This window comes from Lagopus muta, chromosome 7, assembly GCF_023343835.1.
Source record: "Lagopus muta isolate bLagMut1 chromosome 7, bLagMut1 primary, whole genome shotgun sequence".
Lineage (NCBI taxonomy): Eukaryota > Metazoa > Chordata > Aves > Galliformes > Phasianidae > Lagopus > Lagopus muta.
The window spans coordinates 18,802,570-18,818,913 of NC_064439.1; the positions used below are offsets into that span (position 1 = coordinate 18,802,570).

Genomic DNA, 16,344 nt, shown 5'->3' on the forward strand with positions numbered 1-16,344 from the left:
TCCTGAAACATACACTAGGATGTTAGATTTCCTCTTGAAATACTCTCAAAAGAGGGAAAGAGGATGAGAGAGAAAAAGGGAAAGGACAGAGAGACAGAAATGTCAGAACTGAATCCCACCACTCTTTACATACTTTTCTATCTAACATAATCTACAGTTTCTAGAGGATTAAATAAATACTAAGGAATGACTTAACAGGAAGCTCGATCTATCTCTATTTGCAGCAGGTTGCAAAATTCATTTGCTTTCAGAAATAGCACTGATTTCATATTTAGGTAAAAGCAGAAAAACTGTAAAAGAAATAATGCAATAAAATATGACAAATATAACGAATTTTAAAATAGACCTGTTAGTATCACAGTGAAAAACTTTTTGCTTAAATGCTCCATTGATGGATATCACAAGAAAACATAATAAAAATCTGAATATATTTAGGTAGCTTTTTTCTTCACATACCTTTCTTTTCCTGCTTTGTTTTCACTACTTCTTTATTTATTTTTTTTTTTTTTTGTAACTTCTTATTCTCTTCTATTGAACTCTGACAACAATAAGTAGAGACTACTTTTTTTACCAACACTATATCTACAGAGGTCTTTCTGAAAGTAATACATCCCATTTACTTCCATGGAAATGACAGCCAATACAAAGAGCACAATAACACTACTGGATATAGAAAATTGTCAGCTACAAAACACTATTTTTCAACAAAGTCACCACCATTAGGTGTGCATTTTTACCAGCTATGAACAAGAATCTGTATGTAATACTTGTAAAAATCTGCACCAACAGAAGTGATCCACTGTTGCCACTGCTGAAATGCACCACCCACTGTGCTCACATCCACTGTTTGGCCTCCATAAATGTTCTGCAAGCCTCGATTAATGTCAACGTATGCAATTATTTTCTGAATGGAGGAATTCAATTCCACACCTTTGCTCCATCCGCGTTCCCATGTCTGACTCCATTCTGTCATGCTGCCCCTCTGCTGCCATCTGTCACATGGCAACAACAGGTAATTGGGTTTTTGTGGGAGGGTTCCAACTCTACTGACTGCTATACCACCAAAACACACTTCTCATTTTGTTGGCCAAAGTAATAAAATAGGAAACATTGATTTTGGAGAGGCCCAAGTAGTTATGGAAGAAATACTAGGTATTTATTATAAAGTCAATTCACATATCTTTTTTACTGATGTTTACTTTTTACACAGCTTTCATATACATGAATTTCCAATTTCTTTGTTAAATCATTATTTAAATAAAAAGGGCAAGCAATGATTTTTTTTTTTGTCATTATTAAGCCACATAGTGCAGTTAACAATAAGAAGAAGATAATTTTGGATCCTTCTGATCTCCCCCCATTATCATCTTTCCTGTACTGGCGTGTTCTTTTTATCATCTGAAATGGTCTGTTTTAACCAGTCTGCCAACTCAGGCTATTGCTCCTAGCAGGTGGATTGTAGTATATTAGAGCTTATAAATCATTTTGTCATTCTCAGACAGTCATAAATTTAACTGCTTACATAGGAGACATCAGTACACAGTAACATCTAACGCTGCTTCTCATCGTTGTATAACTATAGTGCACAAGTACAAAGATTGTGTCAGTACCTACAGCTACATTCTTTAAAAAATTTATTTTGAATTTTAAATGCATAGTGATAAGAGACCTAATTCAAAAAGCCACAGAAGTTCTGTTTTGCTTACCCTCTGCCTAATATAGATAGTGGTTTACACTCTGATTTGAACAATTTCTCAAAAAAGGCTTAAATTCAGTAATAAGTTCAATGTGCAAATGTGATCCAAGCAAAAAAATAATGGTGGGACTCATAATAAAAATGAATTCCCCAGAAGCATGCAGAATTCACTCTCTAGCTTCATTCTAAGAAGTTAAAATTATGAAATCTTCAGAGAAATGACCTTTAAACAATTTATGAGAACCTAAGACACTTTAGATGCAATAAAAATAATTTCCTCATAACCTTTCTCCCAGCACCACATTCCCTTTGTGTTGTTATGGTTACAGAGTCAAGACTTCAGAATTTAGCAGAGGCTAGAATTAAGGATTCCCGTGCTTTTTCAATTCAAACCCTCATGCATACACGTTCAGATACAGTATATAATTGGAAGATCACAGACTCCTCCAGATCTTCCTTCCAAATAAAAAACTTTAAGTCTGGTATTCAGTGCTTGCAATGAGATTACCATCACGGCATATAGCAGAGGCAATTTACCATGCCTAACAGAAGGAAAAAATATTGATGTTATGAGTAGCTGAATCTTCTCTATTGTTATCAGTGCTCAAATCTTCAAACTGAACTGAATACTAGTCTGTCTGTTGACATTAAGAGAAATTTGAACTCCTGGCACATTCTTGAAACTTTCACTGAGGAAAATAGATAGTTCAAAATCTGACTCATTTACTTGAATTCAATAAAGGACTGAATGGGTTATTTCAACTTATGTATTTGGCACTCTGATAAAACAAAAGTCTTCCAGTGGTCTTTAGTAGATATTATTTTTAACAGTATATGTTGAGCAGCAGCTAATCATAGAACTTCTAACAACATTCTGCTTATTCGTTCCATAAACTCTTGTTTGCAGCTAAGAAATACGCTATAGAGATGAAGAATGGAGTTAGTGCTGCTGTGCAATGAATCATTGTGCTTATACAACGGAGAGCACCCTTTATACTCCTTTAACATGTATCACTAGGCAGAATGAAAACCTAGTTAACCTGCACTGCTGGTAAACAGCCTGAACAGATGGAGGTAGAATCCAAAAATATGAGAAGTCAACAAATTCTTACTGTGTTCCGTTTTTCTACAGATTGTCTTACGTCAGATGTTGAGAAAATGTGGAAGTGAGCCATGACAAACATTCCATATTAATAAGGGATTTACATTTTGTGAAGGCATGGTGTCAGTGCAGTAAGGCTCAGGATGAAATCTTTTAAATAAGTTCAACAACTGAGTTCATTAATCCAATTTTTTTTTTCTCTGACTGCAAGGATATTGCAATTTTTAAAATCTATTTGAAATAAAAAGTGCAAATTATTCTCTATAGTTCTAGCAGATTACTTTTTTTTTCCTACTCTGTATCAAACATGATCTTAATATCAATAACTGAAAATAAAAAAAGATATATTAATTTCACAAAAATATCAGTTAGAAAGTGTCTCAATAATGCACAATTACTTTTTTTAACATTTATTGTAAATTAATTCATATTATATTATATCCAAAGATTATATGTTTGAAAATGTATCCTTAAATATGACCTGAGTAAGTCACCTTAGATATTGTGTGTAAAAGGAGACTGGATTTATTTGAACATGACAGTTCTCCATCCTTTAAAAGAGATTAAACATTAGATTTTTTTTTTTTTGTAGATTTTCTTACTAGAAAGATTTTCTGATAGCAGTTTTTCTGAATGTTATGTCATTCTTCTTTTTCATTATCTACTTGATGATCCGTTTTACACAGCAGACCTCACCACTTTTTACATCCTTTCTCTTCATACTCCTGACTTTAGAGATCAGAAGTCTATGGTATCTCTTTTCACCCCCCAGGTTTCTTAGCCATATTGAGGTCTCAAGTAAAACTTCAGAACTAATGGTGATGAAGTTACATCAAGAAAGATCTAGACTACTAAATCCCAGAAGATGTGGTGTGAACACTAACCAAGTATATCTACAAAACTGTGAATATAGAGATAGGCTAACACAAGGTTGGCATGTTGACAATTAGTTTGATTTTATCACAGGGTCTGTGATACTCGACTTTTATACTGAGTACTTGAGAATCTTAGCCTGTTTCTTTCCAAATGTAAATATGCAGATAGATTCTTTTTATTTTTATCTTAAATTCCTTAAATCAGCCTGATTAAGTTTAGTTGAGACATCTGAAGGAGTCAATAAGTTGTTCTTTTCCTGGGAAAGACTGAGGGGGGCTTGGCTGGATAGGGAATAACTGCACAAAGCTGCCATCCTGCAGTTCATGCAGAAACTACTACAACAGTAGAATAGAAACTTCTGAAATAGAGAGATGAGGCCTCAGAGCTGACAGATTACTTCTCTGGGACCAGAGGAGAAGAAATAGAGCTTCTGATCATACACAAAGAGTCAAGGTTAACTGCAACAGAGATAAAAGGCCACATATGTGAGGACAAATTGGTAAGGGGACAGAAGGGATTAAAACCTTTTTATCACTACCCTGTAAACACTAGCTACACTGCATTCTCCCTACTTGAATATGAGTGCTGCTTTACAAGTAATGCCTTCTAATTCATTGTGCTGCCCCTTGACATCAGAGGCGGATATTCGTGGTATGGCAATAGAGATGGAACCCATTGATATTCTGTTACGTGTTGTTGCCGTGTGACAGGTGGCAGCAGTCTGACAGAATGGCATCTGACATGGAAATCCATTACATTGTATGTAGTGCTGATTATGAGAACATTTGATATAGAGACAGATCTAATAACACCTGATTTCCTATGAGTTTATATCAACTCAGACAATAATATCACTTTCATCACCACATCTTCATGCTTTCCTTCATCTTCACCCTATTTCTTCTCTACAGCTCCCTTATAAAAGCTTGTAGCGCTGGACAAGTTAGTGTGGTGCCCCAAAGTAAATAAGTGTTATTTTTGCAAAAACTGTGGGGATATTACATTTTTGACATCTCTTCTTTCTCCATCAAGATTGGTCAAAACTGGCTTACAGACTAAATATTCATTTGGGTGCAAATAATTGTGCACGAAGAGAATAGCAGGGTGGTCATATTAACCTTGTTTTCTTAGGGTATCAGGATGAAAAATTTTTAAAGAAAGGATTTCTCTATTCTGTCTATAGTATCCAATGTCCCTTAAGACTTGCATGTCCCAGTAACAGTCTTAATAGACATTAAATAGACATTATTTTTTACATAAGTCATTGTGTCCGACAAGAATAAAGGATGGTTCACAGGTTATGTATTATAAGCCACAGACAGCAGCCTTGTGCTATAGCTGAATCTTCTCACAGGCAGAATTTTCTGCTATGTGCAAACACAATTTTAACTCAGGAAGCTATCAGTGCACATGGTGGCACGGTGAGCCAGTTCCCAGGGCTTTGGTGATTACCCTTCTTCCTCCCTTCTCCTTTCCTTCCTTCCCTCCCATCATCTCACTCTTACTGTGAATTAGTAATGTTAAAAATCTTGTAGTCAGACTCATCCCAGAAGTGGATAGGAAAAACAATGCCTTTGTTGTTTTTTCCTTTTTTGTTCTTTTAAACTTATCTCTTAATGGTAAGAAAACAAAGTATCATCAGTATTTACACCTCTCTGCTCATTGTCAGTAATGCACTACTTTTAATTTAATTTTCAGTTCATCAGACTGTACCTCCACCTTTATCATCTATGCTTTATTTCAGTTATTAACAAAACATATTCCTCTTTTACTTAAAGGTCTTACAAATGTTTTTAGATCACTAGGAGTTCTGCCAGTTTAGAAACACTCCTACATATCCCCACAAGACAGATTTCACTCCTACACTTCCTGACCCTGAATCTTCTTCCAAATTCCTCATCCTACCTTAACTTAAGTGAGAAAGATGGGTATGGAGGACTAAGCTCTCAACTCAGGCCGATCTGATGAAAGGTTAAGTTAACTGACTTGTAGGACAGTTAATTATTTCCATTTGAATTCAAAAGTTATTTGGAATAGGTCAGAGAAGATTTTGACCCAGACTTACATGTGATTAGTCTCTCTACACCTTTTATTTAACTCTAAAATATCTTGACTGGATAGAAAGCTAAAAATTGAACTCTAACTTTGATTAAAATAAAAACAGATTAGCTATTTGTTTCTTGATTGTTTATAATAAATAAGAATTTTAAGGGAAGAATATTATTTTGGAATTCTATGCAGCAATTTTCAATGTTTGATTCATAAATATATTTGCAATACTTTATGGACATACAAGTTTTCTCCTTTAAACTGCTAAAGTTCTGGCAGACTTCCATTACAAGGAATTAAATTTAGGATCTTTTGCACAAATATCCAGGAGAGAAAGGAATGCTGATAATCCACTTTTATGTTCAAAGACTTTAAAGGTCAGCAGTTAGATGGGGATATAATCACAAACAGTGGAGCAGATAGGATTTCTGAAGTTGGAAGAGTTACAGTGCTATCAACTCATAACAAACTACAGGTTATAGTATTTCCTAAGCTTCTCTACTTGATTTGGTTTGAAATTTCAATGAAAAAACATCTTTCCCATTATTTTGGACAGGCAGTAAATATCACAAAACTAGTTTGCACAATAGTTCTACAAGGCATTTTACCAAGTGAGAATGCAAAGCAAAGTTACAAACAAACAAACAAAAAAAAATCCAAATTGTCAAGCTGTTCTAAATACAAATGAAAAGTAATGCTTGCGTCACCAGTTTCACAGAAGAGATACTTGACATATTACTTGAGAAAAAAAAATTGGACCTGAGGAAACCTCAATATCAATATATAAAGACAGCAATAAAGAATAAAACCAAGTCAGCTTTGTTTAGAGTCTTGAAGAACATTAATTTTTAAAATTGGGAGACACTTTCAGAAGGATTATAAAAATTATTCATTGAATATTCTAAAATGACAAATGTTAATTAAACACATAAAGCGAAAATAAAGGAGTGGGCTTTGTCATAGACTTCAAATCAAGAAGAAAAACCCACAAATCCGTAGTCAAATATTATCTTTAAGTAGCTTGAACAGTTCAATACTGTGATGCAATAGTTTTGCTGTTCAGAACACCAGCACCTAAAAGTTTAAATCTGAATCTTAAATAAGAACTGTTTAGCAATAAATTCAACATTAAAGAAAAAATGATGCCCAGAATTTCTTTAAAGCAATATCTACAAGTATTCTTAAATAATTTATAAACAGGTTTGAAAGACCTTTTGGTAAGACAAGTACAAAATCCTTCCTAACTTACAGAATTTTGGTATAAGTTTGGCTTTTTTATTTGTTTGTTTGTTTTTTTTGTTTTGTCTTACTCTCCACTTCAAGATGGGAACAAGAATATTTTACATCAGCTGAAGAATGTATCCAGTTATTACTGTGGAGTTTCCTGTAACTATAATCCTCTTTTAGGTTCCAGAATGAAGCTAGACATATAAAGCCTCTGCAATCTATGTCCTAACAAGTGTAGAAACAAAATTTGTCATAGATAGATAGAAATTGTATAATTCACAGAGAGATACCTGAAGGATCTACTTAATTTAGTAAACTAAGGCTGTGTTCTATATGGTTTTGACTTCACCGTTGAAATGTTGCCATTATCTCGGATTATTCAGACTTTTATCAAGAGGTTAACATGAGATCAACAGTGTTCATATAAAAAGTGTTTGTATGTATAAACCTTTAAATGACTTTATTAATCTTTGAGGTCAATTATTTGTTTTTCCTGAGAGCTTACTCTTCTTTTGTACTACTGTTCCAACACATTTATTATTTTTTTTTCCTTTCTCGAGAAATAAACCTTGAGATCTTACTTTCCATGAGAATTCAATAAAAACAGCCTTCCTGTTGCTCTGGTCACCCACCCAGCAAAAAGGAAGTTAAACTGTGCTGACATTTCTCTTATGGTTTGGGTTTGAGCTTTTGCCCTTGAGCCTGCTGCCAGAATTTTGACTTGCACAGACAATACTTTGTGGGTGGTGACTTCATTGGTAACTGAGAGCTAAGAGCTGGAGAAATATCCTGTGTGTCATATCTGTGGTGATTAGGAAAGCATTACTGGATCCACACTATTAAAGTTACAACAGATGTGCTTATTTTGTGGTAACCATTCAGTGGAAGAAAGCTTTTCTCCGGCCCCTAAACCCCAGCTTAGTTAATCAAAAGGAAGTTAAGCGAATGCAGCATTTTTCTCATGACTCTTCATAAACACAGGGTTTCAAAATGAACGTGGATGGAAAGGCCAATAATTCCTCCATCCTATGTCATCTGCATATAATTGTGGTTTGCCTGAACTTGATGAAAGCTCAGGATAATTGTCTGGAAATATCAGAATTGTTTAGAGAGCTAACATATCTGTATCAGTTTCTGTCTTAGCCATGGATTTCTTGAGAAAATACAATGGAATGTTGATACACTGCTAGCAAGTATGTAAGGTCCATGTGCTATCCTAGATCCAGTTGTGGAATTTCTATTAATATCACTGATATTTCTCTACAAGGAATTTAAGTCACAGTCAGTCTTAAAAAAGCAGAAATGGACACATTAATCAACATTTACATACAGCAAGCGAGAAGCAATTAAAGATGCAGAGATGCTGGTTGCTATCTAGCCTAAAGATATCTAATTCAATTGTGTATATGTTCTGTGATGCTATAAGCACGAAAATAACCTTTACTGAATATTCTTAACTCAACTCCAGTACTTCATTGCTTAGATCTAGCAGAGTTTATTCATATGCTGTGTATCTGACATGGTCTCTTTCCAACACTAGTCTTCCAGAAGCTTCAGTAATATTAAAACATAAATAGCAAAAAATGTGCAATTTATTTACTCCATTTTCAACTCTTAATATAGTAATAAAAAAAAATATAAATGCTCTGCAAGAACTTGTATCACAGTCCTATATTTTAAAACCTTTTTTTTTTTTCCATGAAAGTGATTATCTCAGGATATTCTGAAGTATCAAACAGCCTGTGGGACCTTAATGCTTGTTTCTGCATTTAAAAAATACTACTGTAGGTTCTATGTTTGTTACTGTATCTGGCCCCTTTTTCATCAAGGCAAACAAAACTCCAAAGAGTCTCTTTCTTGAAGAGCTTGAAACAAATGGACAAAAAAAGCTGAAGGAACACTTATAATCACACTATTGATGAAAAAGGAAGTCAAAGAGAGAAAATGAATGAATTACAATAGCGCGTAAGTAGTTTTGTGTCAAAAACCTCTGAAGCAAGTAAGATAAGGACTTTAAAATTGTGTGCTTTGGAGGAGCTCATAGTAGGAGTGCTGCACACTCTGGACTTCGAATTCCTCATTTCCAGACCTGTACTTTAATCTCAAGACTAGTTTCTGTAATTTCATAGTGAAAGGATGTGCTCAAGCACTTTTGTCTGTGGCCTTAGATTTTTTGCGTACATTTTTTTAAAAAGGTCCAGACACCCTTCATTCCAGACTTCATGAATCTGTGCCCAAAACTGTTCTTCAACTGCCCTAAAAATAACAATAGAGAAAAAAAATGTTTCCATGTGGGTTCCTTGTTGCAGAAGAGTCAAAGTAGTCATAAGGAATGCATATACTGGCACAACTCTGAATACTTAGCTCCAATAATATTTGTAACCACTAAAAAAATGCCTTTTACAATTTCTCTGTGTGTCACCAGAATGTAAGCCACAGATGAAAGAATTTTCTGGCAACTGCTGTATTCTGGTAACATTAGAAGGGAGGCAGTTTTGGTACACTGGGTGGAAATACTTTTAAATAAAGGCACAGCTTATTTACATGATGAAAAATTAATTCTTGAATGTTCAGAAAATTATAACTCTCATGTGAACGTATTCCCTTCATTGTGTAATATAAATATATTTCTGGTGTGCTTGCAGAGTGATAATCCAAACATGTCCTGAGGTCAGGGAAATTTCAGTGGAATTTCCTTAAAATTAAAACAAACAAGAATTCCAAAACTCAAAAACTCAAAAAAGTACTATCTGTGAATGAAAATAAATATTCTTTCTTTCTAAATATTGCATAGATTTTCAATAGAATAAATGGGATATTTTATTTCAAAATTACTTTGTAAGACATTTTTGGCTAGACAGATTTTTGCAGAATGTTTTGTTGAAATTTCAGTTTTTGTGAAAACACTTTAAAGTATTAGTTATTATAGTGAAGAAAAAAAAAAGATTCTCTCTTGAGAATCTGTGCGAGAGTATTCTCCTTTTCATTACATGTTCAGAGGGAAGGCTGAAAGGAGTAAAAGGCAACAATCCTCCAGATAAGTATAATTCCCATGTATAAGCAAAATCAAAGCAAATTATAATTTACAGAATAAGGGTTATATCTGCCTACCTAAGTAATATTATCACATTGCTAATATCCTACACAGTGAATGCAAATTGTTTTTCTCCCAACTCCAATTTGAAAGTAAAGTTGCAAACAAGAGTATTTAGTGCATGACATTATCAAAGACTTCTTTTTCTAGAGGCCCAATGAACTATAAATTACTTTCTTGAGCCAACATAAGGAAGCAGAGCTTTCCTACTGATTACTATCTCAAAAGTCATCAGCTGAGCTTTGCATGTTGCAGACTGGCCTGCCTTTACAAAGGATTTTATGATTCTCTGCTGTAATTTTTATTTTTTATTTTTGTTGTACATTCTTCACAGTTAGAAGACAAAATATTCAAATAAAGATGATATAGAAAATTTACCATATTATTTGCTCTAGCTTTTGCGTGCCAGTACTGGCTGTGAAGATTTTATGCTACCGGAACAGAATAGATTATTAAAAAATAAAAGGCAAGAGATTGAAGACGAAAAAGTTGTAAAAGAAGCTCATATGTGGGAGGCAAGATTGTCATACCAAGCTTTGATTCTCTGGGTTTATAGGTAAATCATCTATCTAATTCCTTCCTGTGCTAGTCCTTCTTTCATGTAGATTTGTAATGAAGCTATTTTGAAAGACATATCTGCTTTCTGTAAGTGTAAAAAATTATGCCAAGTTGTGATCTAAACATTTACTAGAGTGCAGAGATCCTTTAATATATACAAAATTTGCTATTTTTGTGCTCAGAACAGGCTCTGCTGTCCATATTAAATACTTGATTAGCATCTAGTGTTTAAAGTATGTTTAAATCATATTTGTTAAATGAGAAATAATAGATGGAGTTGGAAAAAATATGAAGGCTTTGAAAACAGGATAGTAATTTACATTTGATGCAAAAGGGGGAGCAATGAGTTGCAAAAGGAAAGAAATGATCAGAGCAACAGTCAGAAAAATCCTGCTTGCAGCTGCATTGAGGAACATCAGCTTGACAACTCTGCAACATCCAGGCAAGGAGGGACACTGCTGAGGCATGTGATAAAGACAGTTTGTGCAAGAATGTTTGTTAAGTATGACATATTTGTAAGAACACATTCTAAAATGATAAATTGTCAAGGAATCTGTGAGGTACAGACACAACTTGCCTGCAGTTCAGAGACTGTAAAGGAGCTTGGTTGGTTAAATTAAAGAGGTTTTCTTGAGGACTTTTTCAAGACTACAACCTTAGTAACATTGATCTGGTACTGTGTATAGTCTGTGTATAAAAAGGTGACTCAGATCTTCATAATCTTTTTTTTTTTTATATAATACAAATATAATAGTCAATGTGCCGCCTCAAAATATATTATGCCAAACAACCTTACTTCCAACTCTGGAAAAAAAGTGATAGGAAAACAATTTCAGTGCATTTCTACAACTATGTCAACACATTTTTCATATACTAAAATATTAAACAAGTTTTAGGAGATAGGATTCTTTTTCCATATTCCTAATACCATATTAATAAGGTATTAATTTACAAAATGGATTAAAAAAAAATAAAAAAACTAAATAGAAACTTTTTTTCCACCTTCGTAAAACTTTTTAAGAATGGATGCTTAAAAAACTTCCACTGGCACTTTAGTTTTCTTATAGACTACAATAAAAATAGAAACAGCCACTTCAATTGAGCTGGTAATATGAGTATCATAAATTTGAAAATGCAACCACCAGAGTAGAAATAATCATTTAAAAATTAGAATTTGCTCCGTACAAAACAAACAGTAGCATATTCAACTCTAGGTAGCAATGCTTAAACAACATTTCATTCATCTACTACTCATGAAAAGTTGCATCAGTGTAACTCAGACATGCCAAACCTGCACGCTACATGCTCCATTTAGATGTTAGCAGTCATCTTTTTGTTAGCTTCATTTTAAAACACGATTCAATTTTTAAAACTATTTGAACAGCAATTAAAAAATATTGCACAGCTTTCCTTAACAAGCTCAATGGAGTAGCAGAAAATAAAATAGTTAAGAAGGAAGACTGATGAAAGGATTAAAATACAAAATGGAAATGTTCTAAATGAAAATAAAATAACTCACATAAAAGCAAAAATACTTTTTAACATATTAAGTTAATGACCCAGAGTTTAAATTTATTTCATGTTAGAATTTAGGCAATCTTTAATCTTATCTAGCAATTAAACTAAAGAAGCCATCATTACCTATGGTTGGCTCCAGTGTTTTCCAACAGACACTTCACAAGGATTAGTTTATGTGCAATGCATGGGTTGATACACAGTTGATACCTGAAATCCACCCAAGGAATTTTTACAGTTTCCAAGCTACTCCATCACAGAAAAATGGAGAAACCAATTTGGGCTATTTCAGGGACAACCTGTCTGACTTCCATATGCCTGCACAGAAGACAGTTAAGGCATAGCTTGCTTGAGAGTGGCTTGGTAGATATTCCATGACTTTCCACACATTTGGCATATGATTTGTGTTATCTGTTATTTAATCAGTAGATGCAAATCACACATATTCCAACAATAAAAGAGTATGTGTTCTGGACAATTCATTTTCTGTCCACAAAGAGATAATATATTTAAATCCAAATCACATCCACCATTTAAAAACAATCAAAAAGTCAACCTGCCACAACGTACTGAATACTAAAGCCTATTTGGATGACTGAAGTTTATTTCTGGAATTTTTTTCCCATTTATTCTCTGCTGAGATCAATACTACAGTTATCCCATTAACCATATTAACATTACACTCTTGAAAAAATATTTCAAAATTCACCTGCATCTTACAAATCAAAACATATGTTTGAAAGAAGAATATTTCTGTACATCGAAAACAAGACTTGTGGACTAGAAGTAAGTAAAATTATTTTGGCTTTGATAAATACATACTCCTTCCCTGCAGGATATAAATGTCTGTGTGGGAATAGCACATAGTTACTCATTCCCTCTTAGAGATGCAGCCTAGTAGCTGATTAGGGCAGCAGTGAACATGAAAAGATCCTTCCAAGCAATGAGAAAAATCCTCTATGTTGGTATGTACTTAAAATTAAAATGCATGGAGCTTTCCAGATCAGTCAACACTGCAAAAGCTGGCAAGAGAAGTTCAAAAGTTCTTAATTTAGTAGAATTTGCTGCTTTTAGGCAATCTCTTAGCCACCTAGCAACAGCACAAAGAGTGTAATTCTTGGAGACTTAAATTCACCCTGTTTGAATAAGAGGGAAAATTGCAAACCTGAAAGATAGCTTGAGGGCATTGTAAGATCAGGGAGTTTTGCATGTTAGATTGGGTAAGATGCATACCAGGATGCAGCTGGCACAGAATAGATGGTATCTGCTTTTCCTACCCAATTTACGGAATAATAGATTATCAAATACAGTTCTCCACCATCCCCACCGTTCCTGCCATCCTCAGCACAGACCTATAAGCACCTCCCACAGTACTGTGGGAAAGTTCAAAACTCTTGTCAACATTTTCCAGAAGTCCCTACATCACGTACAACTTTAATGAAACCTTGTGCATTGCATCAGGTATACCCAACCTGTAGACTCAAGGTACCTCATAGAGAGATCCCTAGTGGTGAGCTGATCCTTGAAATGAAGTTTAGATAGGTAATCTTACTGTATGAGAGTACTGAGTTTCAGATCACATAATGTCTCCTATTCTGTATTTAAATTTAGTAGGACTGAGTGTGAAAGGTAAGAAAGAATATCCTTCCTATCCTAAAGAGAATTTCCATCCTCTGGTACAAATAGTATTTGACTGGAAAAGGCACTGAATTAGTCCACTGTGACATCACTTGAAGTTGCATACACCTTGCAGCATTTGTTCTTAATAATATATTTTGCATAACAGAAGTTAGCACATTTAAGACAAAATCAGATTCTGAAAAAAAGTCTCAACTACAGAAAAGCTATGCTTTTTATTGTAATTATTTGTTGTAAAATGCTGTAATTATGCTACTGAGAATAAAATAATGTACTTGCCCTTTAAAAATAACCAGTTGTGATTACTATACAGGGTTCATTTAAAGAATGAGAAATAAAAACTAGGGGACAACATTGCCTCTAGCTTTTCTAACATTAAGCAATATCTGACTCAATCATAAGCTCGTAAAATCATTTTTTCCCCTAAAATTTAAAAGTGAAAGGCAACACTCTCACTTTTATCACACAAGCAAACAGAATAATTAATTTTCTGTATTTCAGGTCATTTATAAATACAACTACAAAGCTAACTGCAAATCTATGTATAATGACTCCTTGAAATTCTAGTTTCCACAGCTAAGCCAGCCAAATGGTATATATTCAATGCAATTTAAAAACTGTTAATAAAGATGTATTTTTAAGTTATATATAGATTGTCTAATTACAGGGCAAGGAATGCAATTACACTTTCTGCGTAAAGATTAAAGCCTTCTTACAATTCAGGCAATAACAAAACTATTATTTCACTTTTGTATTAGTGTAACTACTCTAAATTTGGCGTATTACACAGAAAGTGTTTCTATAAAAAGAAAGGAATGGCAAGCAATATAATGAGTTTACTGTATGTCAGTTCTAGTATATTTTATATGTGAATACAACTCATTAATTTTGTTCAGATGGTATAAGAGTTAAAATTATGCAGTCAGGTAAGAAACATCTTTATTCTGTTCTCCAATCACGTACCCCAAAAGCAGAGTTTTCAGAAAACTTTCCACCATTGCAACATGCAGTATTTTTCAAGCATTCTTGAGTAAAGATTATCTATTCCTTCAACACAAGCACGTACAGCTCTTGGCACTACATGCGCTCATCACTTAAATCATTGCCATTTCTGTGCCTTCAGTCCAATTACCCATATATTGGATCAGGGTTTAATATTGTGTTCCCTATTTACTATCTACTATTCCAACTATTTTTTTATTTCTTTGGACAAAGAACCATCTGTTAATTTGGTTTCTTTTCATTTGCAAGACTTAACATAAATTCAATTTTTATAATTCTCTTCTATCCCCAAAATCTTGAGTACTCCCCTAGTGCCTTGTCCCTGAAAGCAATTTTCTTATTGATCAATAATTTAATCTTTTTAACTCTATAGCTATTCTCAATCCCTTTATTTTTTGCTGCCTATCCTTTGCATTTTATGTGCAATCTCCTTCATGTTTTTATCCCCCATTCTCTCTTTCTATTTCCCAGAAAATTTTGAAAGAGCCACCTTGATGAAACTCCAAGCTTAAGGCAGAGGTCATTCTCTATTCGATACTGTCAGAGATTCTTTGGGAAATCTGCATGCAACAACATTTTCTGAGAGCTAAGTGGAAAGTATTCATATATGAATGTCCCTGCCTGAATCGTGTAGGAAAGTGCCTGTATTTGCTGCAGCTGTTATTTATAACATTTCTTCATCCAATAATGGATATATATCTCTTGAAAGAGTGAAGTTTTGCTTATTAATGAGTTACCTAGAGACTAAGAGACAAACTTGTCATGTTCTGACTAAGATAGATACCCTCGCTTAGATACAGTCACTTCTTTAGTAATTTGGCAAATTCTTTGGCAAGATTCACTGAAGTACATGAAGGACGAAAGTGTGATAAAGAACATTGTTTACTTTGCACTTTAAAAGTACCCTGTAATTTCCCAGTGGGGAACAGAGTGTTTTCCTGTGAAAATGAAAACTGTCAGATATTTTGAGACACTTTTTAAAGATTCTTATATTCCACAGCAGGATTGTATTCATTTTTTTTAGCAAATATAAACCTTTGTCAATGATATGCAAATATATGCAAAAAAAACTTTATACAAGAATACATCACAAATTCAGACAAGATGAGAATATGTTCTCCTCATGTGAGGCATGCAATCTTCACAGAAGCATGTTAAGTGCTGTTAAATGTTGATGTGAAACATGAGACAAAATGTAAGGTATCAGGCAAACAGGCTGTGTCATATATAGATGAAAGTTACAGAAAATTCTCTCTAGTAAATATTATTCTTTTCAATGTTGTATTACTCAGCAAATGTAAGAAATAATATAGACAAAGACTTGTCTTTCAACAGTTCCATTCCCCAGTGAAACTTACTGACATAAAGGAACATCATCTTTGATGATGCAGGTTCCTCCATTTTTGCAGTATTCTTCAGGACAAACTACAAACAAAAAAGTAGAAATTATAATTCAAATCCACCCTCTCCATACCTTCAAAATTATTATATTTGTCACTGTCTGATTTTCAGAATGGCAGAATATTCACATTTAACATTTTGGGTGCTAAGTATTTCTGAAAACTTTTCCTTTAATCTTGACGATAA

General features: G+C 33.8%; 1 protein-coding gene across 1 annotated transcript in view; it reads right to left on the reverse strand.

Moving 5' to 3' along the window:
- Positions 1-16,344, reverse strand: part of MALRD1 (MAM and LDL receptor class A domain containing 1) — a 203,587-nt gene that overhangs the window by 21,463 nt on the left and 165,780 nt on the right. Inside the window, exon 35 of the mRNA XM_048950504.1 lies at positions 16,116-16,182. Coding sequence (XP_048806461.1) covers positions 16,116-16,182 — 67 coding nt within the window. The remainder of the gene's footprint in view (positions 1-16,115; positions 16,183-16,344) is intronic.